The 27465-nt window shown below is 43.8% G+C and overlaps 2 protein-coding genes across 3 annotated transcripts in view; one reads left to right on the top strand and one right to left on the bottom strand.

Moving 5' to 3' along the window:
• The window catches only part of LOC139461246 (uncharacterized), a 28747-nt gene extending 23008 nt beyond the window's left edge, over positions 1-5739 (top strand). Inside the window, exons 11-15 of the mRNA XM_071242884.1 lie at positions 246-355; positions 840-1016; positions 2227-2314; positions 4178-4261; positions 4952-5739. Of these exons, the coding sequence (XP_071098985.1) occupies positions 246-355; positions 840-1016; positions 2227-2314; positions 4178-4260 (458 nt within the window). The 3' untranslated portion in view covers position 4261; positions 4952-5739. The remainder of the gene's footprint in view (positions 1-245; positions 356-839; positions 1017-2226; positions 2315-4177; positions 4262-4951) is intronic.
• A 1529-nt stretch (positions 5740-7268) lies between these two features.
• LOC139461248 (uncharacterized) lies at positions 7269-26677 on the bottom strand. 2 transcript variants are annotated; one of them, XM_071242887.1, is made up of 17 exons: positions 26604-26677; positions 25461-25580; positions 22121-22324; positions 21213-21449; positions 19870-20033; positions 19312-19434; positions 17247-17361; positions 15921-16081; positions 15351-15452; positions 13079-13159; positions 11776-11899; positions 10895-11004; positions 10283-10459; positions 8940-9027; positions 7945-8028; positions 7566-7583; positions 7269-7515 (listed from the first exon to the last, which is right to left on the bottom strand). In XM_071242887.1, the coding sequence occupies exons 2-15, from the start codon at positions 25552-25554 to the stop codon at positions 7946-7948; spliced, it is 1863 nt and encodes a 620-aa protein (XP_071098988.1). In that variant the 5' UTR covers positions 25555-25580; positions 26604-26677; the 3' UTR covers positions 7269-7515; positions 7566-7583; position 7945. The 2 variants fall into 2 exon arrangements, with proteins under 2 accessions (XP_071098988.1, XP_071098987.1); XM_071242886.1 differs by having other exon boundaries at positions 7269-7583.
• Positions 26678-27465: the final 788 nt, after the last annotated feature.

The following is a 27465-nucleotide window of genomic DNA, read 5'->3' as shown; positions in this document are numbered from 1 at the left end:
GCTTTGTCTCATATAGGAATGCTTTGTCTCATATAGGAATGCTTTGTCTCATATAGGAATGCTTTGTCATTAATTCAGGTTAGAAATTTTGCAGGTACTCCTGAAGCTAACCTATAAATTGTGTGTGTGTAGTGTGTGTGTGTGCGTGTGCGTGCGTGCGTGCGTGCGTGTGTGTTTGTGTGTGTGTGTGTATTGTGTTCTGTATGTTGTGTGTACCAGAGTGTAACGCCGTTCATTGTTTACAGGTACCTATGCTGGAACTATTGACCGCGACAGAACAACCTTCAGCTATACAGTCCTGGAGGAAATAGTCGTCATCACGGGAGCGTCACCACTTAGAGTCTCGCAGCTCAGGGTAAAGACAAGTCGTACCCTTAATCAGCCGGACAGTATGATCATTAGCACCGACACAATCAAACATAGCACCCAATAGTTATGAAATAGTGTAAATGTATGTCATGGTCGTGTATTGCGTCATCATCTACCGGTTGCCGTCCGTGCACGTGCCTGGATACAAGATCCGGTAACCGTATCACTGAGCTACTCCCTATATACACGATTCTGATATTGAGTGGTCGCTTCACAGAGGTAAGGGCTGTGAGTGAGTGAGTATGGTTTTGCGCCGCTTTTAATGTGGCAATTATTGTTTATGGATAAATTAGTTACATTCACATTTCCCCATACCGTCTAGAAGACCATCTGCCATGCCTCGCCTTCATGAGAAATTTATTCCCTTCCAAGGCGGGATACTCATAATTTTATCAAGATCACTTTGACCAATCAGATCTCATCACTCTGACATGGAGGTATGATACTAAAAGTTATTCCCTCTCCCGCAGCTTGTGTTCGAGGATGACGTCCACATCCGGTTCGATTTCCTGGACACCGCGCCGATGTTGGGAAACATCCACAATGAGTCGAAGGAGGTGTCTCTGGACGTTGCCGTCGCTTCCTTCATGAACGCCATCAACAACAGACAGTTTGTCATCCCCTTCACACCACTCAACCAGGGACAGGTGAGGTACTCGTTAGTTGAGAGGAACACTTGAACCACAATTCACTCAACCAGGGACAGGTGAGGTACTCGTTAGTTGAGAGGAACACTTGAACCACAATTCACTCAACCAGGGACAGGTGAGGTACTCGTTAGTTGAGAGGAACACTCGAACCACAATTCACTCAACCAGGGACAGGTGAGGTACTCGTTAGTTGAGAGGAACACTCGAACCACAATTCACTCAACCAGGGACAGGTGAGGTACTCGTTAGTTGAGAGGAACACTCGAACCACAATTCACTCAACCAGGGACAGGTGAGGTACTCGTTAGTTGAGAGGAACACTCGAACCACAATTCACTCAACCAGGGACATGTAAAGTATTCAGCAGTTGAGAGGAACACTCGCACCACAATTCACTCAACCAGGGACATGTAAGGTACTCGTTAGTTGAGAGGAGCACTTGAACCACAATTCAGTCAGTTGCGGACAGGTGAGGTACTCGCTCCTCGAGGGGAAGACGCGACCCAAACTCCACTCAACCAGGGACATCTAAGGTACTCGATAGCTGAGTTGAACGTGCACACACACGACCCTCACACCATACCACCGGGGTCCGGTGCTCGCTTGTTTAAGGGAACATGAAGTACTCAAAATCAAAGCGGGGAACGTTAGGAAACGTCTTCACAATTGATAGCCATGTGGGAATCGAACACGGACCTTTTGTATAAAGAGTAAATGCTTTAACCACAAGGCCACCCCGCCGCCGCCACTGTGAACAAAGAATGACACGCCTCTGTGTGGAGTCACAAATTGTAATTACCAGTCTATAAAATAGTTTTGATTGAGCGTTTGTTATATATCATATGTTGGAAGTAGCCACTATAAACGTCATTCAAATTTTAAAAAATGAAATTAAAATGCAGTAAGTGCAGGTTATCGTTCATTAGGACGCGTGAACTTCAGCAGGTCTTCAGCAACCCATGCTTGCTGTAAGAAGCGACTGTGCTCGTAAGAGGCGACTAACGGGATCGGGTGGTCAGGCCTACTGACTTGTTCGATCATGTCACCGTATCCCAATTGCGTGGATCGATGCTCTTGATGTTAATCACTGGATTGTCTGGTCCAGACTCGTTATTCACAGACCGCCGTCATCTTATTGTAATATTACTGAGTGCCCCGTTAAATAAACAAATAATTCAGTGATGAAGGACTATTTACTTTATTTCAGCCAATCAACATCGTGGTGACCCCCAACTCCATCCGCGAGTACACGTATGAGGATGAGTTGTACCCCCAGGGCGGAGGCTACAGTGACGGTAGGGGACCCCCCACGCCTGGGGTACACACGTGACAAGTGTTTGTTGTGCTGATAGACGGAACTGTAAATGTGAAGACTAGGAATCGATCTAATGCAGTAAAACTGTACTTTGACGTAAACATGTAGAGGAACATCACGCTTTGCGGCAGTAATAACAAGTAACACCAAGTGATAGCAAGTAAAAGCAAGTAATATGAAGTAATAGCAAGTAATAGCATGTAATAGCAAGTAATAACAAGTAATAACAAGTAATAACAAGTAATAACAAGTAATAACAAGTCATAACAAGTAATTACAAGTAATTACAAGTAATAACAAGTAATGATAAGTAATAACAAGTAATAACAAGTAATAACAAGTCATAGCAAGTAAGAACAAGTAATAACAAGTAATGACAAGTAATAACAAGTCATAGCAAGAAATAACAAGTAATTACAAGTAATAACAAGTAATAACAAGTAATAACAAGTCATAGCAAGTAATAATAAGTAATAACAAGTAATGAAAAGTAATAACAAGTCATAGCAAGTAATAACAAGTAATTACAAGTAATTACAAGTAATAACAAGTAATGATAAGTAATAACAAGTAATGACAAGTAATAACAAGTCATAGCAAGTATTAATAAGTAATAACAAGTAATGAAAAGTAATAACAAGTCATAGCAAGTAATAACAAGTAATTACAAGTAATTACAAGTAATAACAAGTAATGATAAGTAATAACAAGTAATAACAAGTAATAACAAGTCTTAGCAAGTAAGAACAAGTAATAACAAGTAACGACAAGTAATAACAAGTCATAGCAAGTAATAACAAGTAATTACAAGTAATAACAAGTAATGATAAGTAATAACAAGTAATAACAAGTAATGACAAGTAATAACAAATAATAAGTAATGGCAAGTAATAGCAAGTAATAACAAGTAATCACAAGTAATGATAAGTAATAACAAGTAATAGAAAGTAACAGTAAGCGTGATTTATCACATTTACTTTTCCATGTCACGTGATATGAACATCGGAACACACATACTGTATGTTGTCGATCGATACGTTACCACTTTCTCACATTGGTTAAAACGGTTCCCGTAAATGCCAAGCAACTTTTTGGTCAGTTATCTGTTGCGAACAATATAATCCCCAAAAACACAAACGATAACGATATTCACCGTCAACGTTTCACATTCATTCGAAATAACGAACACAATTTCACTCTCCGTTCCGTTATTTGTTTTCATCAGTGTATACCGGACACTTTACTTACAGTCATTGCCGAATTTGTACATTCGTTATAAAGAGCAAACATCATTTTCCGTTATGCAATTCTTGCAGTCTGTATATGTCTGTGTTATAACCCCCATCTTGGGTTTCTGGTCACAGTTGAGCCAAGTTTTAAACTGACGGGGAAAAGAAAGTACACTTGAAAAAAGATTTGACCAAAAGATTACAAACGTTATCAAAACGTTACCAGGCAACGAAACAATGCAAACTTAAGGTTCAGCTATGGTACCCGTATCAAATACTTCACCATCCCAAAAAACATTCTTATTTTATTCATTTGTTAGCTTATATCACTCCAACCCACAGTAATTCGCTCGGTACTTCTCCATCACCGTGAAGATCCGGGATAGAACTGACTTCAGCGGCCCATGCTTGTCGTAAGAGGCGACTAATGGGATCGGGTCGTCAGTCTCGCTGACTTGGCGCAGATCGGTGCTGTTGACGTTAATCACTGGAGTGTCTGGTCCAGACTCGATTATTTACGGACCGCCGTCATATCATTGCTGTTTGAGGCGTTAAGCAACAAAAAACAACAAACAAATCCTCACTTCAATACGCGTCTGACTTTTTGTTCTCAGGTGCTATGGGCGGACTGGGGTTTGCCATGGTTCTACTTGGGGTGCTTTGTGGTGGAGCCGGGTCCTACTTTTTCTTCAAATAAGGTAATCTTCAGCAGAAATCATGGCGTACTTGCCCAAAGCGCATGAGTGAGTGAGTGTGGCTTTACACTGCTTTTAGCAATATTCTAGCAATATCACGGCTGGGAACACCTGTAATGGGCTTCACGTAGTGTGCCCCTGTGGGGAATCGAACCGTGGTCCTCAGCGTGACTAGCGAACGCTCTAACCACTAGGCTACCCTCCCCGATCCAGCTTCTTTGGTTTATCAATATACACACCCAGACCCGTAAAGATCCGGGGTAGAAAAGGTCTTCAGCAACCCATGCTTGCCGCGAGAGGCGACTGTGCTTGTCGTAAGAGGCGATTAAACGGTGGTCAGACTCGCTGACTTGGTTGATGCATGTCATCGTATACCAAAGGCGTAGATCGATGCTCATGATGTCAATCACTTGATTGTCTGGTCCAGACTCGATTATTTACAGACCGCCGTCATATAGCTGGAATATTGCTGAGTGCGGCGTAAATCAACACACAATCAAACAAACAATACCACACCCAACTGTTGTTTACCCGGAGGTGTTATACGTGTGACCCCCGCCAGACGTTCCTCCCAGATGAAGCTGACACGTAACGTGACGCTGACGTGATGTAACTGAAGTAATGTTCAGATCGGGCTACACTCACTCACTCACTCACTCACTCACTCATGTGACATCCATTGTCTGTTTACAGGTAGGGGAAGGAGTCAAGTGTGTCCATCCCTGTGTTGGCCCTGCACCGCTTCCATATGTCCAGCTGTTGGACCGCTCATATGTCATTTTCCCTTCTGTGTCGAAAGTTGATCAACAGGGTACTCGTAACTTTCTGTGTGATTTCAGAGGATAATAAACAATTTTCACATGTTCACATCATCACTCTCTCAAGCTCTTGCACTGTATCTACTCCCGGAGCTATAGCAACCTACGGTGTCTATTCTGTACATCAAAGTTCAGAGATCTTTCTGTTTATCATATAATGGATAGTGTTATCAAGCGAGCAAGGCATATTATCAACTTGGTATCACGATCCGATAAATATACAAATGAGGTCACGTAGATAGCACTATTTGCAGAGCAAACTATATGCTACGTCCACAATGTATGTGAACATGGGTTTTCATATGTGTAGGCGTTTCTGTGGAACAACATGGCTGTCACTTGACAAATTGGCGATTAAATCAAACATTGTTTTCATACTTGGTTTTGGAAACCATTTCATTGAGTGTAATTAAGTCGAAACATCGATTATGTTAAGAATGACATTACATGTTAAAGATATCATTACCTTCGCTTCGTGTGTATCTGTAACGTCTATATATTATTCATTGTATTAGAAATAAAATCGTGTGAATCTGGAGCCCAAGGGATCATTTGGTACAGTGTGAGAACAACATCATCATTGAGACCATTGCATGTTATCAGGTCTTAGCAGGCTCAAATGTCCTTTTCCAGCAAGTCTGAATAAAAGCAAGTTTGGCATATCACTCTTTTCAGATCTATTCGTATTAATGTTTGTTTGTTTAACACAACACTCAATATTCCACCCATAGGACGACGGCTTACAAATAAACAATCGTGTCTGGACCAGACAATCCCATGATTTACATCATGAGCATCGATCCAAGCAATTGCGTTGCGATGACACACAATCAACTAAATCCCCGAAACTACCCGGGAAGATCCAGGGTAGAAGAGGTCCTCAGCAACCCATGCTTGCAGTAAAAAGCAACTATGCTTGTCGTAAGATGCGGATAACGGGATCGGTGGTCAGGTTCTCTGACTTGTTGGATGCAAGTCATCGTATCTCAAATACGTGGGTCGATGCTCAAGATAGCAATCACTGTATTGTCTGGTCCAGACACGATTATTTACAGACGACCGTCATAATTATAATTGGAATATTGCTGAGTGCGGCGTTAAGCAACAAACAAACACAAAACGTTATATATTCGATTTCAATCGGATTTGAATCTAATTTCAATGAGATGTTTCGCCAGCACTGCTCTTGATGGAGAGTCTGTTCCTGCATCCGTACCTGGAGACCAATTGCAACTGGAAATCCCACTGGGTTTGAAAATTAAAAGGTAATACTATGTTTGGGGACACGCATCGTTTGACCTCTATTCCTACACGGAAACTCCGCGGTTGTGCACTGGTGTAGGCTGAGTAATCATATTGCTGATGGCAGTGCCACACCCGCGCATCAACTGATTATAGGGGGCGCTCTCCTCTCTTGATATCTGGTAGCACGCGTGACCCAGTCATCTTAGGAGCCACGATTCGCCGTGCAGAGTTGCGTCCCTTTGGCACCCCGGAAACCTATGTTTGTACGTTCGAATCCCGGTTCCCCCCGATTGTTTCTAGGTTTAATCTGTCAATCTCATTAAAATCAGATCTTGGTTCTGGCTACCGCTAAACAAAGATCTGAGGACATCCCATTAGGGGTCACGTCAGAACGACCTTTCATCCAACCAATCAGGGCGTCGCTTACCAGATCATAAAGGGGCAGTCGGAATTTGATTTCCAATAATGCAGCCTCGAAAAGTTTAACACGGTGTATTCCGAATGATAGTTACGGGCTTAACGACTGAATCCATAAAATTTAGACCATCCATTAGCCAATCCAGAATGTTCTTTTGTTCAGGTTACAAATTTTTAATCGAGAATTTGTCAAAATATGTTTCGAAGCGTAGTCGCCAATTGCAATTAGTCCCGTAAAGCACGTGAGAGTTGCCTTCTGATTGGCTAATGTCGACATCTTGTCAGTACCGGTTCATATATCATCTGCCATTTCAGTTTTCCCTTTACATAAATCAGCTGCAACACAAGAGCAATTATGAACTATTGAGTTTTCATTTGGCAAAGCAAGAGTTAGAAAGCTTGACAAAGATAGCGATGCTGAGCCTCCGAGCTTACCATCTAACAAACTCGACTTTGCGAGTCTGAAAACTGAAATAATATTTTCATCCGACACCAAACTATTTCCGTATGGGAAGAAAAACGAAGAAAACTCCAATAAAATATGTTTATTCTTTTACAATATTAACATACATATACTGAGTATTGAGTAGGGTAGAATTTGAACCGTGAAGCGATGTACTGACATATTATTGCATTTCTTAATTGGAGACATTCACGCAATGAACGCGAGCTTCTCGAAAGGTCTACCCTGCCGTCCTCCCATTCAAATATGGGCACCTTGTGTGTTAGGGTGAGATGGTAGAAAACTTTAGCACCTTTGGAATGTGGAAAACGTTGGTGCTTGAAAGATGAAATACCTGAAGAGAATCTGACATGTCTGTGAAGCGCGTTTACTTCTCCATATTCTGAAATAAATGAAACCAAATCATTACTGAATACTAAAAAGACCCGAGCATGAGTGAGTATTGTTTAACGTCGCTTACAGGGATATCATGGCGACTGACACCGGAATTAGACTCCACATATTAGTTGTGGCAGTTATATCACGGCATGTCAGCTTGATGTGGGTGCATAGTGACGAACGTCACACACGGTAACAACTGTGGTGCTGACAAACCAAATCTGGGATTCGAGCAAGCCAAGGTTTCTAGCTGGCTTAAGGGACGCAACTCTGCACAACGAATTGCGGCGCCACCGATGGATGAGCATCCGTGCCACAACTTGGAATTGTTGAAAGGGACTGTCACTAAAGCATGTTGCTCTCACCTCACTTGAAGAAGAGATAGGATAGCCCCGCCCCTCCGCCTCCTCCAAGTATTATCATTCCGATAGCCAGGCCGCCCATCGCACCTGCATATGTAGAACACATACAATCAGATACAGAGCAACCTGTCCATACCGGACACATACAATCAGTTACCAGTGTAACCTGTCCATACCGGACACATACAATCAGATAGAGTGTAACCTGCGCATACCGGACTTATACAACCAGATACAGTGTAACCTGCGCATACCGGACATATACAATCAGATTCAGTGTAACCTGCACATACCGGACAGATGCAATCAGATATGGTGTAACCTGCCCATACCGGACACATACAATCAGATTCAATGTAACCTGTCCATACCGGACATATACAACAGATACAGTGTAACCTGCGCACACCGGACATATACAATCAGATTCAGTGTAACCTGCACATACCGGGTACATACAATCAGATACAGTATAACCTGTCCATACCGGACACATGCAATCACACATGGTGTAACCTGCCCATACCGGACACATACAATCAGATACAGTGTAGCATGCACACACAGGAAATCATTGTTGTAAATCAAATCACGAGTTTTGTTTTCACGATTTGTTTGTTTTCTATATAATATGATATCAATATTTAAACTGAAATGTGCCATATTCTCATTCCTGATTCCACAAGCAAATTACAATTTGTTTTATCTTCTGGGTCACACATGTGCGCTTTATGAAAGTATAGGTACTTGCATCAATAGGTAGGTATGCTGCAAAACTTCGGGATGCTCTGGATCAAATTTACCTGGTACACGCATATAGTATTATTGTGTATCTTTCTCATACAACAGGTACCTTGTTTCAGCTCATTCATTGGACAAATTGATGATCTCCCTTTACATGTAAGGAGCTTATGGTGTGGACAGTTACTCTGTGAGTTACCACGTTCACTCAATGGCGCAGCACAGATTACACAGCAGGGGGTGAAGCATGTACGTACCCGGGGTATATCCCTCGACGGGAGGAGCCAACTCGTCCTCATAGGTGAACTCTCGGATGGAATGGGGCGTGGCCACAACACTAGAGACCTGCAAGGAACAGGGTCACGCCCAGTTAATAACGGGGTATTATATCACTAGGTATGGGCTATATGAAGAGTGCTTCCTTTGTATCAGGTCGTGTCAGCTTGGTTGGGGAAGACAGACTAAGATCCGGGTCGTACCTGTTTACTTCAAAAATGGGGATGCTGCTGACAAAACAAGGATAATAATAATTCGAACCTCGACCAGAGGATCCTGGAATGGCAAAGGGATGCAACTCTGTAACTTTGCTAACCCTGTTTAAAATATTCCCGCAAAAAGCCGACGTGGACGTCATAGTGAGTTGACGTTCTGCTCATGATTAAAAGCAGCGAGTAAAAATGTTCCGAGACTCTATGTCTGTATATCAAACCATTGCCTTGTGAATCGTCAGCTGAAAGGTCTGGCACAGTGGTGAAGGTATTCTCCAGCCAATCAGAAATCCGGTTTGAACCCCAACACAGCACAGTGAGCGAGTGTGTTTTGTTCTACGCACGATTCCAGCCACATCACTGTGATGGCCAGATAAAAAGGGCTTCACACATTGTACTAATGTGGGGAATCGAACTTGCAACAGAGGGCATTGTAAATAGCTATATCTTTTGTTGTTGTTTAACGCCGCACCAAACAGTATACCAGCTTTATGACGGCGAGCTATAAATAATCGAATCTGGACCTGACAATCCAGTGATGGACATCATGAGCATCGATATAGGTAATTGGGATACGATGACATGTATCAACCAAGTCAGCGAGCTCTTTAGACGCCTCTAACGTCAAGCATGAGTTGTTGAAAACCTCTTCTAACCCGGATGTTCACGGTAGTGTTAGTTAGTTGAGAACCACAAGGATATCCAGAGTCTCAAGTTACACGAATAGCCGAATATATATACTGTATATATGTATACACTTGAACATTCACCTTAGTGAGTGAGTGAGTTGGGTTTAACGCCGCTTTTAACAGTATTCCAGTTATATCACGGCGTGTCAGCTTAATGTGGGAGGAAAGCCCAAAGTGATGCAGGACATTTACCATTATGGTGAAACCCACGAGCACGGGTATGGTGCTGACAAACCTAGAAACATAATCGGGGCGAATCGGGATTCGAACCGACAATCATAGGTTTCTGGCGTGCTAAGGGACGCATCTGAGCAGCCATCAGGCATGGGTGTATATCATATTTTGCAATGGCAGTTTAGATTACTGGGGATCTGACCCAAAGTCTAGCCCGCAATCCCCACGACAGTCTTGAAATATACTCACATCCGACAGCTTGTCGTAGTCGAGAGGGATGACGAACTTGTTGGTGTTGACGGCGTCAACGAGAAGGTTAGCAGCCAGCTTCAGGGGAGTCTCCGTCACGTTGGTTTTGACGTTGCCGATCATTGGCGCGGTGTCTAGCAGCTCAAACCGAATGTGCACATCAGTTTGAAACACAAGCTGGAATAACGAGAGTTTATTTCATGTCTTACGCATTACTTATCCGTGGAGGAGTTAGGGAGGTGGGTTTGGCGCAACCTTGAGCAATAATCCAGCAATATTGTTGCGGGGAACACAAGATATGGACTTTACTACTCCTGACTATCCGTGGTATCATGATATGTGAATCTAAACACAAATTCCAATTTGATCACAAACCTATTTAGGAACTATCAGTCATCACCTAGCCTTACTACCCGATCCATGAAGGAGCCTCTTACGTCATCATCGAAAAACTATTTCTTGTTTTAGTAACTATCAAACACAGGTATGTGCTTCTTTGCCCGACAATCTATGTCTGGTCAGACGCCGGTGTCCTGTAAGAAAAGGTCATTTGAACTCTGAAAACTCTGAAAACTACCATTAAACCACGCCTCCCATGTGTGTTATACTGACCTTGAGATGTGCAATTCTGAGAGGGGATACGGCGAGATAGGACATCAGGGACAGCAAGATGGAATAGCGGAATAGTTCTCGGTTGTCGTCAATATGGTTGGCATAAGTTCCTGGAACGGAAGTGAGTCAGTTACGAGTGAGTGGATAAATCAACGGCTGCAGTCTACAGCAATTCCCGGCGTAATTCATGGAAGGAGTGCCCATGACATCAACTGGTCGGAGCGTTTCCCCTGTGAAGCAAAGTGACCATGCTGCTGAAAGAGCAAGGATCATAGTCGGTGCAAATGTGGGCCCGTTTCACAAAGCGATATCGCTGCGCTACTACTGTCGAACTGAAATACCTAGCAATAATTAATAACGTCACGGGCACTTGCACTTTGACTATATTTTATCACCGCTGTTCGTCAGAAATGGTGAATAAGACGTATACAATATTTATTCTAACGTCAACAAAACAATCAATTGTCTTTCGGCAACCAGCAATGTTAAAACATTTTTCATTAGTAACGGTGAAAATATTTTAGTTGTTTTTAAAAAACAAAACATTTCGACCGTCTACATGGTATTTTATACCAACACTTTGTGAACCGACAGATACAAAATAAAAGTCCTTATGATGAGTATAACTCTCCTGTTTCACGTACAGCACAAACGGCCGTCTGTACATACTAGCAATCGAATCTGGACCAGACAATCTAGTTATTGACAACATGAGCATCGATCTGCACATTTGAACCAAGTTAGTCGCCATTACGACAAGCACTGGTTGCTGAAAACCTGTTCAAATGACACAATACTACACAGCGAATTTCGGCACTAAGATGTGCCCCGCACATCAAGGACGTCAGTGCGCATGCGTACACATACAGGAAGCACCTCACCTGGGACAGTGAAGTCGAACTTCCTCCTATCCAGGTTACCGTAACAAGCACTGATGTCCCAGTTGAGGAGGTTGGCCTTCGATTGGACGTAGTTGTAGATGTTGTACGTGTAGTCGATGTCGTACTGGAACAAAGCATGAATAAGTATATCTATATACAATATATTGCATACAGACACGTAGATTGTCTGAACTTATAGATGCGTTGATTATCTGTTCTTATAGATGTATAGATACGCATATTGTCTGAACTTATGGATACGCACATTGTCTAAACTTATAGATTCGTAGATTGTCTGTACTTATAGATACGTTGATTGTCTGCGCATATAGATACGAAGATTGACTCTACATATAGATACGTAGATTGACTGTACATTTATTTATAGCAATTAGGTAGATTGACCTACATATATTTTCTGCACTTAGATACGTAGATTGACTCTACATATGTTTACTATACGTAGGTACGTAGATTGACCTACATATATTTTCTGCACGTAGGTACGTAGATTGACCTACATATATTTTCTGCACTTAGATACGTAGATTGACTGCACATACATTTACTGCACTTAGATACGTAGATTGACTGCACATATATTTACTGCACTTAGATACGTAGATTGACTGCACATATATTTACTGCACTTAGATACGTAGATTGACTGCACATATATTTACTGCACTTAGATACGTAGATTGACTGCACATATATTTACTGCACTTAGATACGTAGATTGACTGCACATATATTTACTGCACTTAGATACGTAGATTGACTGCACATATATTTACTGCACTTAGATACGTAGATTGACTGCACATATATTTACTGCACTTAGATACGTAGATTGACTGCACATATATTTACTGCCCTTAGATACGTAGATTGACTGCAGATATATTTACTGCACTTAGATACGTAGATTGACTGCACATGTATTTACTGCACTTAGATACGTAGATTGACTGCACATATATTTACTGCACTTAGATACGTAGATTGACTGCACATATATTTACTGCACTTAGATACGTAGATTGACTGCAGATATATTTACTGCACTTAGATACGTAGATTGACTGCACATATATTTACTGCACTTAGATACGTAGATTGACTGCACATATATTTACTGCACTTCGATACGTAGATTGGCTGCACATATATTTACTGCACTTAGATACGTAGATTGACTGCACATATATTTACTGCACTTCGATACGTAGACTGACTGCACATATTTACTGCACTTAGATACGTAGATTGACTGCACAGGTAGGTACGTAGGTTGACCTACCGAAGGCATGGATAAGCGGAGCTGCACTGGCACGCCGCCAGTATACATCGCGGTCTTCTGCTGCATGGTCTGGTAGTCACTCTACAACGTAGACACAATACAAGACGTGGCGTCTACTCGGGTAAACATATACAGGAAGAAATATATCCTTCAATTCAACCAGATCTTAAAATCGGACTGGCACATTCATAAAAAGTTCAAGTAATGTTTCTTGTAGAAATGCCGTTCACCCACACTGATTGAAAGAGGCCAGTTTAAATATAAACTGCTGGGCAAGAGTTTTCACCAGTTTTAATGGTGGCTTCAAATTAAATAGACAAGAAATTGGTATTCGATGGCAAAGAATTTGTTACGGGTTTCATGGTTGTGTTTTGGCGTATCCAAGTTTGCAGTTTTTCGGCGACTGTTTCCAGCCGCGTTACGTTTTGAGAACGTTTTAAATATTTTGGTCACTTATAATTTTCAAGTGTATGCTTCCTTTGGCCCGGCAGTTTACAAATTACAAAGGGAGTTATTAATTTTGCCGTTTTTATCGTATACATCGTAAAAGAAATCGGGGGTATTTTGTTTTGAGGTGAAAATACAGGAAAAGACACCAATGTCTGGCAATGAAAGTAAGTGATTTATGTTGCAAGAACATTTCCGAAGAAATCAAGCTCCCAAACATAACATTGTGACAATCATAAAGCACGTGACCTTGGACAGCACGTGCAAGGGGTGGTATGCCAGATTTACCATTATCACTCAGACTCGGTTGTGAGCATGCAGATGTTGTTTTATTGGAACCAAACGTTCCAAGACAAGCACATTTTATCATTAGGAAGCAACAACATTGATCATGCGCTGGAAGCCCAAGACAAACAACTTCAGCCCAGGACGGATTAGTCAGAAGGGTGGCATTAAGACATCGGTTGCAGACTGCCACTCAGATAAGGGTGCAGCAGCAGGCAGCTGGTGTAAGAGTACATGCCAAGACGGTGCGAAATCATCTGCATAGATGACATTTGCGTGCTCGACGTCCACGTGACAGACCACAACTTACTGCACGTCATTTGAATCAGAGGCGTCAGTTGAGTAGGGAACATCAGCACTGGGATAATCGACGTTTCAATGCCAGTTCTTCTGATGATTCGCGGTACACTCTCAAAGAGACGAGTTTGGTGACGCCGTATGAGCACTTTATGGGCGTTTACGTCGTACAGCATGATCGTTTTAGGGGTGGGTCTGTAATGGTACGGAGCTTTATCACAATGTTTGGCGAAACTGCGCTCCACGTTGCCCATGGCAGAGCCACAGTTTAGTACTATCACTGACAGACGCGTACGCAGGACTCGAAGAATTCGTGTATGTCTGGACAACAGAGGTGGTTTTGTCCGATATCAATGACGTTGGCTACAAACTTTAAATTTGGAATTTGACCCCTGACCTTTTCAACGAACTAGTGCGCCACCATCTCATCACACCAATCATTAGAACCCATTAGATCTTATCGCCTTCGCCCCAGCAGATATGATCGGATCATTTCCATTTGCCAATACCATATAGATCAGAAGACATGTCTTGATGATTCACACTGTCCCCTACCCTTTTGACAAAGTAAACATATGTCACGGCGGGGCACGCCAAGGATGAAATTCACTTTTAGTCCACGCGAGTAATGAAAACCGGGGGCGCGTTGCAAGCCACGAATCGCTTAGAGTAAGCGAATTAATCGCTCATCCCGGGGTCTGCTACAGTTCGAAGCGCTTACGCATTCTCCCAAAATAGCGCGCAACTACCGCTTGGTTGCCTTGACGTAATGAAGAACGTAATAGAAGATCTAGAGGCTCGATGACGAGCTGATATATTTATGACTACTTTGAAGAAGTAGAGCAGACTGAGGGTGATTGGGTGTTAGCTGCCTTTGTTCATTTCCTCGTTGATCCAGTCAAGAATTTCTTGTTCCGCTGTCAAGGTCAGCCGCCATTTTGGTTTGAAAACGAAGCGACTTGTAAGCGATTCGCGCTTTGCAACGCACCCCATGTTTGAAGGCAGTACAATCTTGACCTCGAGGCTAATCATGTTCTAACTGCTAGAGTGACCTTGTGATCCAACTCCCTCAGCACATCTGTTCTCTATGGCTGTTCCGGGTTTTCGAATGCGAGAGTAACATCGATAAGGGTTTATGTTCCTGTGTTTCCCCACAATGATGACTGGTTTCCAATTCAGTAAATCTTTGACGCTGTGGTATAAACAACATGCTGTTCCAGGGGCTCCAACATTATACACCTACCGTGAGGAAATGCCACTCGAACGTCGAGTTCAGGGGGTTTGCAGCAGGGAAATCAGTTCGACGACCGACATATGTGTCTGTTCTGATGCCCCGGGAGAGTTTCTACAATGAAATGCACATCTTAAGGACATGAAACAAGGACTGGTCAGGTCAGGGCCAGTATTATGGGTTTGAGTTTGGGTAACAATGTTAAACTCTAATATGGTATGTCAACGGGATAACGAAATAAAACCGACATTGGCGGGATTAGTACTTTGCCATATGAGTGCAGTGATCTTGACAACGACGTTTAACCCGACATCACCTCATCTAATCCAGTGCGAAGACCAACTATTTATCAGCCGTGCAAACCCGGTTTAGAATTGGTGTTCAGTAACCAATGCTTGTCGAAGGAGGCGACTAACGGAATAGGGTGGCCTGGCTCGCTGACTTGGTTGTTGCATGTCACCATATCCCAGTTGCGAAGATCGACTATCATGATGTCAATCACTGGTTTGTATGGTCCAGACTCGATCGCCGTCACAAAGCTGGTGTTAAACAGCCAACAAGCTACTACAAAACAATACTTACAACACCCTCGTATGTTACACCCGATGCGTCCATATGAAAGAACTGCTTGGCCGTCTTGATGCGCACGTTGAAGGGGTCGGTGTCGACGTCGTCAAAGTTGTTTTGCTCGATCAGCTGCCACGTACAGTTTCCTCGCTGGTTGTCAGTTATATACGCCATGCCTAACAGAACACAAGGGGCGTGGTCAGACAGACTGAGATACGTCATGCTTAGCAGAACACAAGGGGCGTGGTCAGAGAGACGGAGATACGTCATGCTTAGCAGAACACAAGGGGTGTGGTCAGACAGAAGGAGATACGTCATGCTTAGCAGAACACCAGGAGCGTGGTCAGACAGAAGGAGATACGCCATGCTTAGCAGAACACAAGGGGTGTGGTCAGAAAGAAGGAGATACGTCATGCTTAGCAGAACACAAGGGGTGTGGTCAGACAGAAGGAGATACGTCATGCTTAGCAGAAAACAAGGGATGTTGTCAGACAGAAGGAGATACGTCATGCTTAGCAGAACACAAGGGGTGTGGTCAGACAGAAGAAGATACGTCATGCCTAGCAGAACACAAGGGGTGTGGTCAGACAGAAAGAGATACGTCATGCTTAGCAGAACACAAGGGGCGTGGTCAGACAGAAGGGAATACGCCATGCCTAGCAGAACACAAGGGGCGTGGTCAGACAGAAGGGGATACGCCATGCCTAGCAGAACACAAGGGGCGTGGTCAGACAGAAGGGGATACGTCATGCCTAACGGAACACAAGGGGCGTGGTCAGACAGAAGGGGTCACATCATGCCTAACGGAACACAAGGGGCGTGGTCAGGCAGAAGGGATACGTTCTGCCTAGCCTGTTTTACGTCGCTTTAACTAATATTCCAGGCATATTTCGGCGAATCGAACCGAGGCCCATGGTTTGACCACTAGGCTACGCAACCGCCCCAGTTACCATTTGACAAAAAGATCTTTGTTTGGAGAATATAGGCTGTTAAAAGCAACACGAATAATAAGATGTTACGATTTTAATAAGCCTATGGTAATGGACCTGCTGATAATATGTCTGGGTTTGTCAGCACTATTCCACTGCAGGTGGGGTTCATCGAAGAGGTTGACAAGCATCACTTCGTCCCACATGAAGCTAACACGTCGTGATAAGTATTATGAATAAACTGCTGCTCAAAGAAGCGATATCCCAACCCTGTTAACACGTCAAGGAGCAGTGGTAAGAACCGTCGCATGTAACTTCGAGGACTCAGATGATACCCCGCCGTAACATTACCGGAATATGGCTACACAGATTCATTTACTCACACACATTGTAGGGAAGCGGTTGAACGTACCGGTATTGAAGTCGTGAATTTCTGTTAGAGGCTGATATCCGAACTGACCGTTGCTGCTGGACACGGAGGGAGTGTACACATACTTCACCAGCTTCATCTGGTCGTCATACCACTCCTGGGGCATCATCATCATCATCATCATCATCATCATCATCATCATCATCATCATCAACATCATCATCATCATCATCATCATCATCATCATCATCATCATCATCATCATCATCATCATCACCATCACCAACATCATCACCATCATCATCATAATCATCATCATCATCATCACCAACCACATCATCATCATCATCATCACCAACATCATCAACATCATCATCATCATCATCATCGCTTTCAAAGATCTGAGGACATTCCATTGCGGGTCATATCAGAACGACCTTTCGCGAACTTTGATGATCAATGAAATTTTAAAACTGATAAAAAGAACATTCTGGAATGGCTTATAGATGACCTAGATTGTATGGATATAATTATAAAAACCGTAACTGTCGTTCGAAATACCCTTTGCTAAATATTTAGAGATTGAAAAACACATTTCGCCTGTCACTTTCATGATCTGGTAAGCGACGTTCTGAATGGTTGGATGATAAGTCGTTCTGATGTGACCCGTGATGGGATGTCCTCAGATCTTTGTTCAGGGATAGCGAGGACTAAGATCTGTTTTTAATGAAACTGGGATTTAACACTCTCCTTCCACATACAGCGATTGGGGTACAATGCGTCATCACGTACGCGTCAGGTAACATATTACGTCAGGTAACATATCACGTCAGGTAACATATCACGTCACGTAACATATCACGTCAGGTCACATATCACGTCAGGTCACATATTACGTCAGGTCACATATCACGTCAGGTAACATATTACGTCAGGTCACATATTACGTTACGTAACATATCACGTCACGTAACATATTACGTCAGGTCACATATTACGTCAGGTCACATATCGCGTCAGGTAACATATTACGTCAGGTCACATATTACGTCACGTAACATATCACGTCAGGTAACATATTACGTCAGGTCACATATTACGTCAGGTCACATATCACGTCAGGTCACATATCACGTCAGGTAACATATTACGTCAGGTCACATATCACGTCAGGTCACATATCACGTCAGGTCACATATTACATCAGGTCACATATCATGTCAGGTCACATATCACGTCAGGTAACATATCACGTCAGGTCACATATTACGTCAGGTCACATATCACGTCAGGTCACATATCACGTCAGGTCACATATTACGTCAGGTCACATATCACGTCAGGTAACATATTACGTCAGGTCATATATTACGTCAGGTCACATATCACGTCAGGTCACATATTACGTCAGGTCACATATTACATCAGGTCACATATTACGTCAGGCCACATATTACGTCAGGTCACATATTACGTCAGGTAACATATTACGTCACGTAACATATCACGTCAGGTAACATATCACGTCAGGTCACACATTACGTCAGGTCTCATATTACGTCAAGTCACATATCACGTCAGGTCACATATTACGTCCGGTCACATATTACGTCCGGTCACATATTACGTCAGGTCACATATTACGTCAGGTCATATATCACGTCAGGTCAAATATTACGTCACGTAACATATCACGTCAGGTCACATATTACGTCCGGTCACATATCACGTCAGGTCACATATTACGTCAGGCCACATATTACGTCAGGTCACATATTACGTCCGGTCACATATCACGTCAGGTCAAATATTACGTCAGGCCACATATTACGTCAGGTCACATATTACGTCAGGTCACATATTACGTCAGGTCACATATTACGTCAGGTAACATATTACGCATGATCTCATATTACGTCAGGTAATATTTCAACAGGTCACAAATTACGTAAGGTCACATTTTTCGTCAGGTCACATAACATCAGGTCATATATTTCATTGGGATTCAACTTCTTTCCTTGAAAAGCCTTCCTGTGTATTTGTTGATATCAAAGGAAGTATTTGGTGTGGGTTACTTTTCCAGACTTCTATTATACTGTGTACAGACCCGCATGAATCGGACGTCGGCCCGTACAGTGTCGAGGATTTCCGCAGTGAAGGAAAATGCTGTGGAGATGGCGGGAAACGGCTTTGTCAACTTCCGGCCCGGACATGACACTAAACTCGGTGTCTGTAGAAATGGGCATAAAAAAATACTTCTTGTCAGGTGACGTGATTATAATGATTTTGCATTGAATGTGTCAATTGTTTTTTGTTTTACGTCGAGTTAGCAATACTCCAGCTCCATGTCGACGGCCTGTAAATAATTGAGCCTCCAGAGGCAAGCCCGTGATTTACGTCATGAGCAACGTTCGACACTATGGGGCGGCGATGGCGCCCGCTCAATCTGTCCACCCAGTCTGTCAACTCGATCTAATGTATTACCTTACGAGACATACAATGTTAACCAAAGGCGCATTTTCTTCAGATACAAAAGTTAGCTTCTCAGATTATGAATTGTCAAGGAGAAAGGCATTCTTCTTCATTCTCGTAATACGTATGGACAATAATACTGGCATGAGTTGTTATTGTAATGCATTCAAAATCACAAAACTCAGAAACTCACTTCAAAAGCGTCGGATTTGTCGATGTAGTTCTTGAAGTGTATGAGGTCGTAGATGTGTTCAAAGGGGTGCGCTGGTCCGTCTGCGGAGTTCCCCCGCGTCCCCTTGACCCACGCCCTGACCGGGGTGCTGGGGATATTGAGGGCCATGTCCCACTCGTTAGGGTCTGCAAGAACAAGGCCAGACTCCATACAACCTTACTTACTGCAGTGGGTGAGTGAGTATAGGTTTACGCCTCTTTTAGCAACATTCCAGCAAAATCACGACAGGCGAAACCAGAAAAAAGCTTCACAATATGAATATATGCAGTCAAACACCTATGTCGCGAAGTCCTGGGAACTAGTTCGACTCATCCGTGTGCGACATTTCTAATGAACGGCTTCCCGACTTTGATACTTCACGCCCTATCGTATTTACACCATTATAAGTGATAAAGAATTAGACATATTTACTTATTTAGGTTCAAATATGCATATATTAAGTGTTTGTCGGGACCGGACAGTGAGTTCTACACAATCGGGGATTCGACATATCCGACTTCGGGGGGTTCACACGAATGAACCAAACCAGGTATGGTTATTTGATGGTGATGTATTTGATACGGGTATCATGGCTGTGTTTTGGACGTTAAGTTTGCAGTGATTCGGCGACTGTTTTCAGCCTGGTAACGTTTCGATGATGGTCGAATTCAATTTTCAAGTGTATACTTTGTTTTGCCCAGCAATATACTATAATCATATATGGTTAATACATCCAATGGGGATGAATATTGCCGTATTACAACAGAAAGCCTTCGCCTCTCCGTCCTTATACATTCCTGGAAGTGGAAGAATCGGCTGAGAAGGTTGCAAAAGCGATAGTTCAAATTGTGGACTGATCTCATGTTACGAATCTTCGACTGGATACCCATAATATTATACCTCTTCCGGTAAGGTGCGTTGTGGAAACCGACCAATAATAAAGAGTTTTGAGAGATCTATGGAAGCCCAGTAGTCCAACTTGGTATCAATGCTATCGACAGAGCTTGCCCTCGATGCGCCCTCCTTACGTTGGTTGGTTGGTTGGTTGGTTTGTTGTTTAACGCCGCACTCAGCAATATTCCAGCTATATGACGACGGTCAGTAAATAATCGAGTCTCGACCAGACAATCCAGTGATTAATATCATGAGCATCGATCTACGCAATTGCATCAACCAAGTCAGCGAGCCTGACCACCCGATCCCGTTAGTCGCCTCTTACGACAAGCACAGTCGCCTTTTACGGCAAGCATGGGTTACTGAAGACCTATTCTACCCCGGATCTTCACGGGTCCCCTCCTTACGAATCCTTCCAATAAAGCACCAACCTGAGAAGTACCACGTAACGTTCATGGTGGCATCCATGCCAGCCCAGTATTGACATGAGTACCATGTCTGCACGTTGATGCCCCGGACCGTGTCCCTCCCAGTGTACACCTCCACGCTGCCGCTGCCGAAGTGGAGGGCGCCTGCGGCGGAGTAGATCCTGTCGCCGCCCCCGGTGACGTTGACACCGAACAGGAACCTCTGACCTGATGTGCTCAGGTCTGACACCTGACACGTTTCTGGAACAATAGGTCGTCACATGTCACACTTATTTTGTTTGTTTGTTGGTTCTTCAACGAAACATTTCCCATCTAGTTTCAGTCATGCACTATTTAACACTTTAACTTAATTGACACATTCTCACTGTCACACTAACACTCGCACTCATAAACAAAATCACACTAACACTCACACTCATTAACACTTTCACACTAACTCTCACTCTCACGCTCACGGTCATCAACAATATCACACTCACAGTCACTCTCATTATCACACTTACGCTCACACTCATTCTGATGATCACACATATCACACTCTCACTATTACACTCACTCTCGCTCTTTCTCCTACTTCTACATTCACTCTTACTAACATTACTGATATTGCAGGACTATTGCTAAAAGCGGCGTAAAATGTCACTCACTCATAAAGATTGAATCTCAATCGTTATACAAAGTTGCACTTCCCACCCCACCCCCTCCTGTCCGTGCCAGGAGAAGGCTGGTGTGTGTTCTATTCCCGAGTGTTCTGTTACCACCATGTCCCTGCTCCTAGGTTTGACCCATGTCAACGACCTGACGGAACATCACTTCCAGCAAAAAGACACCCCATGCTGCTATATAACCCCAAAACAATGTAGAGTCGGACCTAAATCACTCACACCCTCATCCACTGCAATGTTACTTACTTGCATCTGGGTCTATGCCCAGGAACTCGTTGTCTGAGTAGTCGAAGTAGCCGTAAAAATGGCCTCCTAATAAGGTCTGGTGGACCGCTGCGTATTTGGCGGACTCTGCGAAGTACTCATGCACCTCAGTGGACCTGTTCTTGTTGACGATGATGCACTCTACGTGTACTTCGAACGTCGAGGGAACAGTTGGCCGGGGAATATCTAAACAAAACTGCAGTGGGATACAACCGTTCAATAGCCCTAGCCCTAGCCCTAGCCCTAGCCCTAGCCCTAGCCCTGACCCTAGCCCTAGCCCTAACCCTGACCCTAGCCCTTGCCTTTGTCCTAGTCCTAGCCCTGATCCTAGCCCTAGCCCTAGTCCTGGCCCTAGCCCTAGTCCTGGCCCTAGCCCTAGCGCTGACCCTAGCCCTAGCCCTAGCCCTAGCCCTAGCCCTGACCCTAGCCCTGGCCCTGACCCTAGCCCTAGCCCTAGCCCTAGCCCTGACCCTAGCCCTAGCCTTTGTCCTAGTCCTAGCCCTGATCCTAGCCCTTTCCTTAGTCCTAGCCCTGACCCTAGCCCTTACCTTAGTCCTAGCCCTGACCTTAGCCCTTTCCTTAGCCCTAGCCCTAGCCCTAGCCCTGACCCTAGCCCTTTCCTTAGCCCTAGCCCTATCCCTAGCCCTGACCCTAGCCCTTTCCTTTGTCCTAGCCCTGACCCTAGCCCTTTCCTTAGCCCTAGCCCTTTCCTTAGCCCTAACCCTAATCCTAGCCCTGTCCCTAGCCCTAGCCCTAACCCTAGCCCTAGCCCTAACCCTAGCCCTAACCCTAGCCCTAACCCTAGCCCTAGCCCGAACCCTAGCTCTTACCCTAACCCTAACCCTAACCCTAACCCTAATCCTAACCCTAACCCTAACGCTAACTCTAACGCTAACCCTAGCCCTAACCCTAGCCCTAACCACATCTATGATCCTGTTATCATACGAGTAGATGAAGTAACACTGGAAGCACGTGTGACAATGGACAGGATAACATCAACACATAGTGACATTGGGTTACAGGGTTGGTCGAACGTCAACGCGCCAAATGCACGTATCGATGCTCTGTACAAATGGCTGCTTGAGTAGCGAACGAAATATAGTAAAACATTTTAAATTGCATTGCCACTGAAATATTACTATCAATTGCTTTTACAACAAAGGTTTCGTAAATGTCTTACTGTTACAACCACTGATCAGTGCATGGAAGCTTACTGTCATTGAAATAGACCAGTGCGTTGAGACTTACTGTTACAGCTACTGCCAGGTGCATGGAAGCTTACTGTCATTGAAATAGACCAGTGCGTTGAGACTTACTGTTACAGCTACTGCCAGGTGCATGGAAGCTTACTGTCATTGAAATAGACTAGCGCGTTGAGACTTACTGTTACAGCTACTGCCAGATGCATGGAAGCTTACTGTCATTGAAATAGACTAGTGCGTTGAGACTTACTGTTACAGCTACTGCCAGGTGCATGGAAGCTTACTGTCATTGAAATAGACCAGTGCGTTGAGACTTACTGTTACAGCTACTGCCAGGTGCATGGAAGCTTACTGTCGTTGAAATAGACTAGTGCGTTGAGACTTACTGTTACAGCTACTGCCAGGTGCATGGAAGCTTACTGTCATTGAAATAGACTAGTGCGTTGAGACTTACTGTTACAGCTACTGCCAGGTGCATGGAAGCTTACTGTCATTGAAATAGACTAGTGCGTTGAGACTTACTGTTACAGCTGCTGCCAGGTGCATGGAAGCTTACTGTCATTGAAATAGACTAGTGCGTTGAGACTTACTGTTACAGCTACTGCCAGGTGCATGGAAGCTTACTGTCATTGAAATAGATTAGTGCGTTGAGACTTACTGTTACAGCTACTGGCCGGTGCGTGGTGACTTAGTGTTACAGCTACTGCCAGGTGCGTGGAGACTTACTATTACAGCTACTGCCAGGTGCATGGAGGCTTACTGTCATTGAAATAGACTAGTGCGTTGAGACTTACTGTTACAGCTACTGGCCGGTGCGTGGAGGCTTACTGTTACAGATACTGCCAGATGCATGGAGACTTACTGTTACAGCTACTGCCAGGTGCATGGAGACTTACTGTTACAGCTACTGCCAGGTCCCTGGAGACTTACTGTTACAGCTACTGACAGATGCATGGAGACTTACTGTTACAGCTACTGACAGGTGCGTGGAGACTTACTGTTACAGCTTCTGACAGGTGCGTTGAGACTTACTGTTACAGCTACTGCCAGGTGCATGGAAGCTTAATGTCATTGAAATAGACTAGTGCGTTGAGACTTACTGTTACAGCTACTGGCCGGTGTGTGGAGGCTTACTGTTACAGATATTGCCAGGTGCATGGAGACTTACTGTTACAGCTACTGCCAGGTGCATGGAGACTTACTGTTACAGCTACTGCCAGGTGCATGGAGGCTTACTGTTACAGCTACTGACAGGTGCGTCGAGACTTACTGTTACAAATACTGCCAGATGCATGGAGACTTGCTGTTACAGCTACTGCCAGGTGCATGGAGGCTTACTGTTACAGCTACTGACAGGTACGGGCAGACTTACTGTTACAGCTGCTGCCAGGTGCGTGGAGACTTACTGTTACAGATACTGCCAGATGCATGGAGACTTGCTGTTACAGCTACTGCCAGATTCATGGAGACTTACTGTTACAGCTACTGACAGGTGCGGGCAGACTTACTGTTACAGCTACTGCCAGGTGCATGGAGAATTTCTGTTACAGCTACTGCCAGATGCATGGAGACTTACTGTTACAGCTACAGACAGGTACGTAGAGACCTACTGTTACAGCTACTCACAGGTGTGTGGAGACTTGCTGTTATAGCTACTGCCAGTTGCGTGCAGACTTACTGTAACTGATACTGACAAGTGCATGGATACTTAATGTTACAGCTGCTGACAGGTGCATGGAGACTTATTGTTACAGATACTGACAGGTGCGTGCAGACTTACTGTTACAGCAACTGACAGGTGCCTGGAGACTTACTGTTACAGCTACAGAGAGGTGCATGGATACTTACTGTTACAGCTACTTCCAGGTGCATGGAGACTTACTGTTACAGCTACTGCCAGGTGCATGGAGGCTTACTGTTACAGCTACTGCCAGGTGCGTTGAGACTTACTGTTACAGCTACTGCCAGGTGCATGGAGACTTACTGTTACAGCTACTGCCAGGTGTCTGGAGACTTACTGTTACAGCTACTGCCAGGTGTCTGGAGACTTACTGTTACAGCTACTGCCAGGTGTCTGGAGACTTACTGCTACAGCTACTCACAGGTGCGTGGAGACTTACTGTTTGCCTGGGTTCCTGGTGTTGAGCAGACGGTGTTGTCAATAACTGCCGTAGTGAGATGGAGAAGAAGCGGGAAGAGAATGAGATTCCTCATCCTTGCTACAGCTGCTGGTGAACGGCCTGGGGGAGAACAAGTTGTCACAGTAGACCACGCATGTTACATGTTGTCAGTAGATGTTACATGTTGTCAGTAGATGTTACATTTTGTCAGTAAACCATACATGCATTTCAGGACAAATCTATGATTCACATCTCACAACGTTTGCGGTGCTATCGAGCAAGCTCTTACGGCGCAGATTTTAAGGACCGACATACATCTGTTGCTCCAACGCTGTTTAATCAAGGTTACACCATTCAAGGCCTCAAAAAAGCTTTCAAAATGTTTATGGTAGACGTGGAGGACAGTGCCAAATGTGACCGAATCAGTATGTTCCCGTGTTTGTTTAGGTGAACACTTGCCTTGCCTTCGCATGTGTTTTGGGCAGAACACACTCACCGTTTCGCGAACACCTTGTATTATCCCTATTAGATAGTGATTCATGAACACATGCCGATAAAGTCGGTACCTTACAGTTGTCTCTGCTTTTAACTGAGACTGGTTATGATTACGTAAAGGATATTATCGTTTTTATTCTAATACAAAATGTCAATAAAATATGTTTCATTCATTTCGGCAAAACATGTTACATGCATTACAAAAAAAGACAGAAACGTTGTGGTTCACACAACCTGAATATGACCACACTATGATTCACCTTCAGTGTTGTTTTACCTCGGATCCGATTCAAAATCGAGGGGTTTTATTTCATAATTTGATCATCTTACCGCATTCAACTTACGGTAGCTTTATTGAGACCGGCATTATGGTTAGAACATGTTACATCTCTCTACCACTATAACCTCAATGAAAACCAAACTGACGCAGAAATAATACCACAATTCCATGTTCTTATCGTTAATGCACCTGGCCATGTCGATATTCTCTGTAATGCACACGTGATACAGACGTGATACAGACCCAACATTCATATAATATATATGTACGTTAAGTTTAAATTGGTAAAAACGACAGCACATAAACGATCTTGATTTAAAATACGCCTTCAACGTTTCTGAGCATTAAGTTATTGCTAATTCACTAACCTGAGACGATGTCCTCTCCCTGAACATCAATGGCTGGGCGTCTGGAGGAGGGGTCAAAGTCGTAGTGGCTGATACTGATGATGTGCCGACCTTCTGCACCGTGGCGCGGTGGTAGATACAGCTCCTATCTAAGGTCGGTGATAACACCTACACGGTACAACAACGTCGTGTATCTGACCTAGTCACAGACCTCTCACACCTTCTGTGCAGTTCAGACTTAAGTAGGCCTGGAGTAGAAATATTCTGTACAGTTCAGACTGTAGTAGGCCTGGAGTAGAAATACTCTGTACAGTTCAGAATGTAGTAGGCCTGGAGTAGAAATATTCTGTACAGTTCAGAATGTAGTAGGCCTGGAGTAGAAATACTCAGTACAATACAGACTGTAGTAAGCCTGGAGTAGAAATACTCTGTGCAGTACAGACTGTAGTAAGCCTGGAGTAGAAATACTCTGTGCAGTACAGACTGTAGTAGACCTGGAGTAGAAATACTCTGAACAGTACAGACTGTAGTAGACCTGGAGTAGAAATACTCTGTACGGTACAGAATGTAGTAGACCTGGAGTAGAAATATTCTGTACAGGACAGACTGTAGTAGACCTGGAGTAGAAATATTCTGCACAGTTCAGACTGTAGTAGGCCTGGATTTGAAATACTCTGTACAGTACAGACTGTAGCAGGCCTGGAGTAGAAATACTCTGTACAGTACAGACTGTAGCAGGCCTGGAGTAGAAATACTCTGTACGGTACAAACTGTAGTAGACCTGGAGTAAAAATACTCTGTACAGTACATACTGTAGTAGGCCTTGAGTAGAAATACTCTGTACCGTACATACTGTAGTAGGCCTGGAGTAGAAATACTCTGT

The sequence above is a fragment of the Haliotis cracherodii genome, unplaced genomic scaffold, assembly GCF_022045235.1.
Source record: "Haliotis cracherodii isolate W230 unplaced genomic scaffold, xgHalCrac1.p SCAF_14, whole genome shotgun sequence".
Taxonomy (NCBI): Eukaryota; Metazoa; Mollusca; class Gastropoda; order Lepetellida; family Haliotidae; genus Haliotis; species Haliotis cracherodii.
Note: the sequence above shows the minus strand (reverse complement) of the source record. Positions and strands in the feature narration are given on the sequence as shown.

What these genes read in the sequence shown, in the direction of transcription:
- LOC139461248 (XM_071242886.1), bottom strand. Translation starts at nt 25,554, where the DNA reads ATGAGGAATCTCATTCTCTTCCCGCTTCTTCTCCATCTCACTACGGCA. An exon ending in GGGCATAGACCCAGATGCAA is followed by an intron (nt 21,450 to 22,120) that starts GTAAGTAACATT and finishes CTATTGTTCCAG; the next exon opens with AAACGTGTCAGGTGTCAGAC. An exon ending in ACTACGACAAGCTGTCGGAT is followed by an intron (nt 9,028 to 10,282) that starts GTGAGTATATTT and finishes TGTTCCTTGCAG; the next exon opens with GTCTCTAGTGTTGTGGCCAC.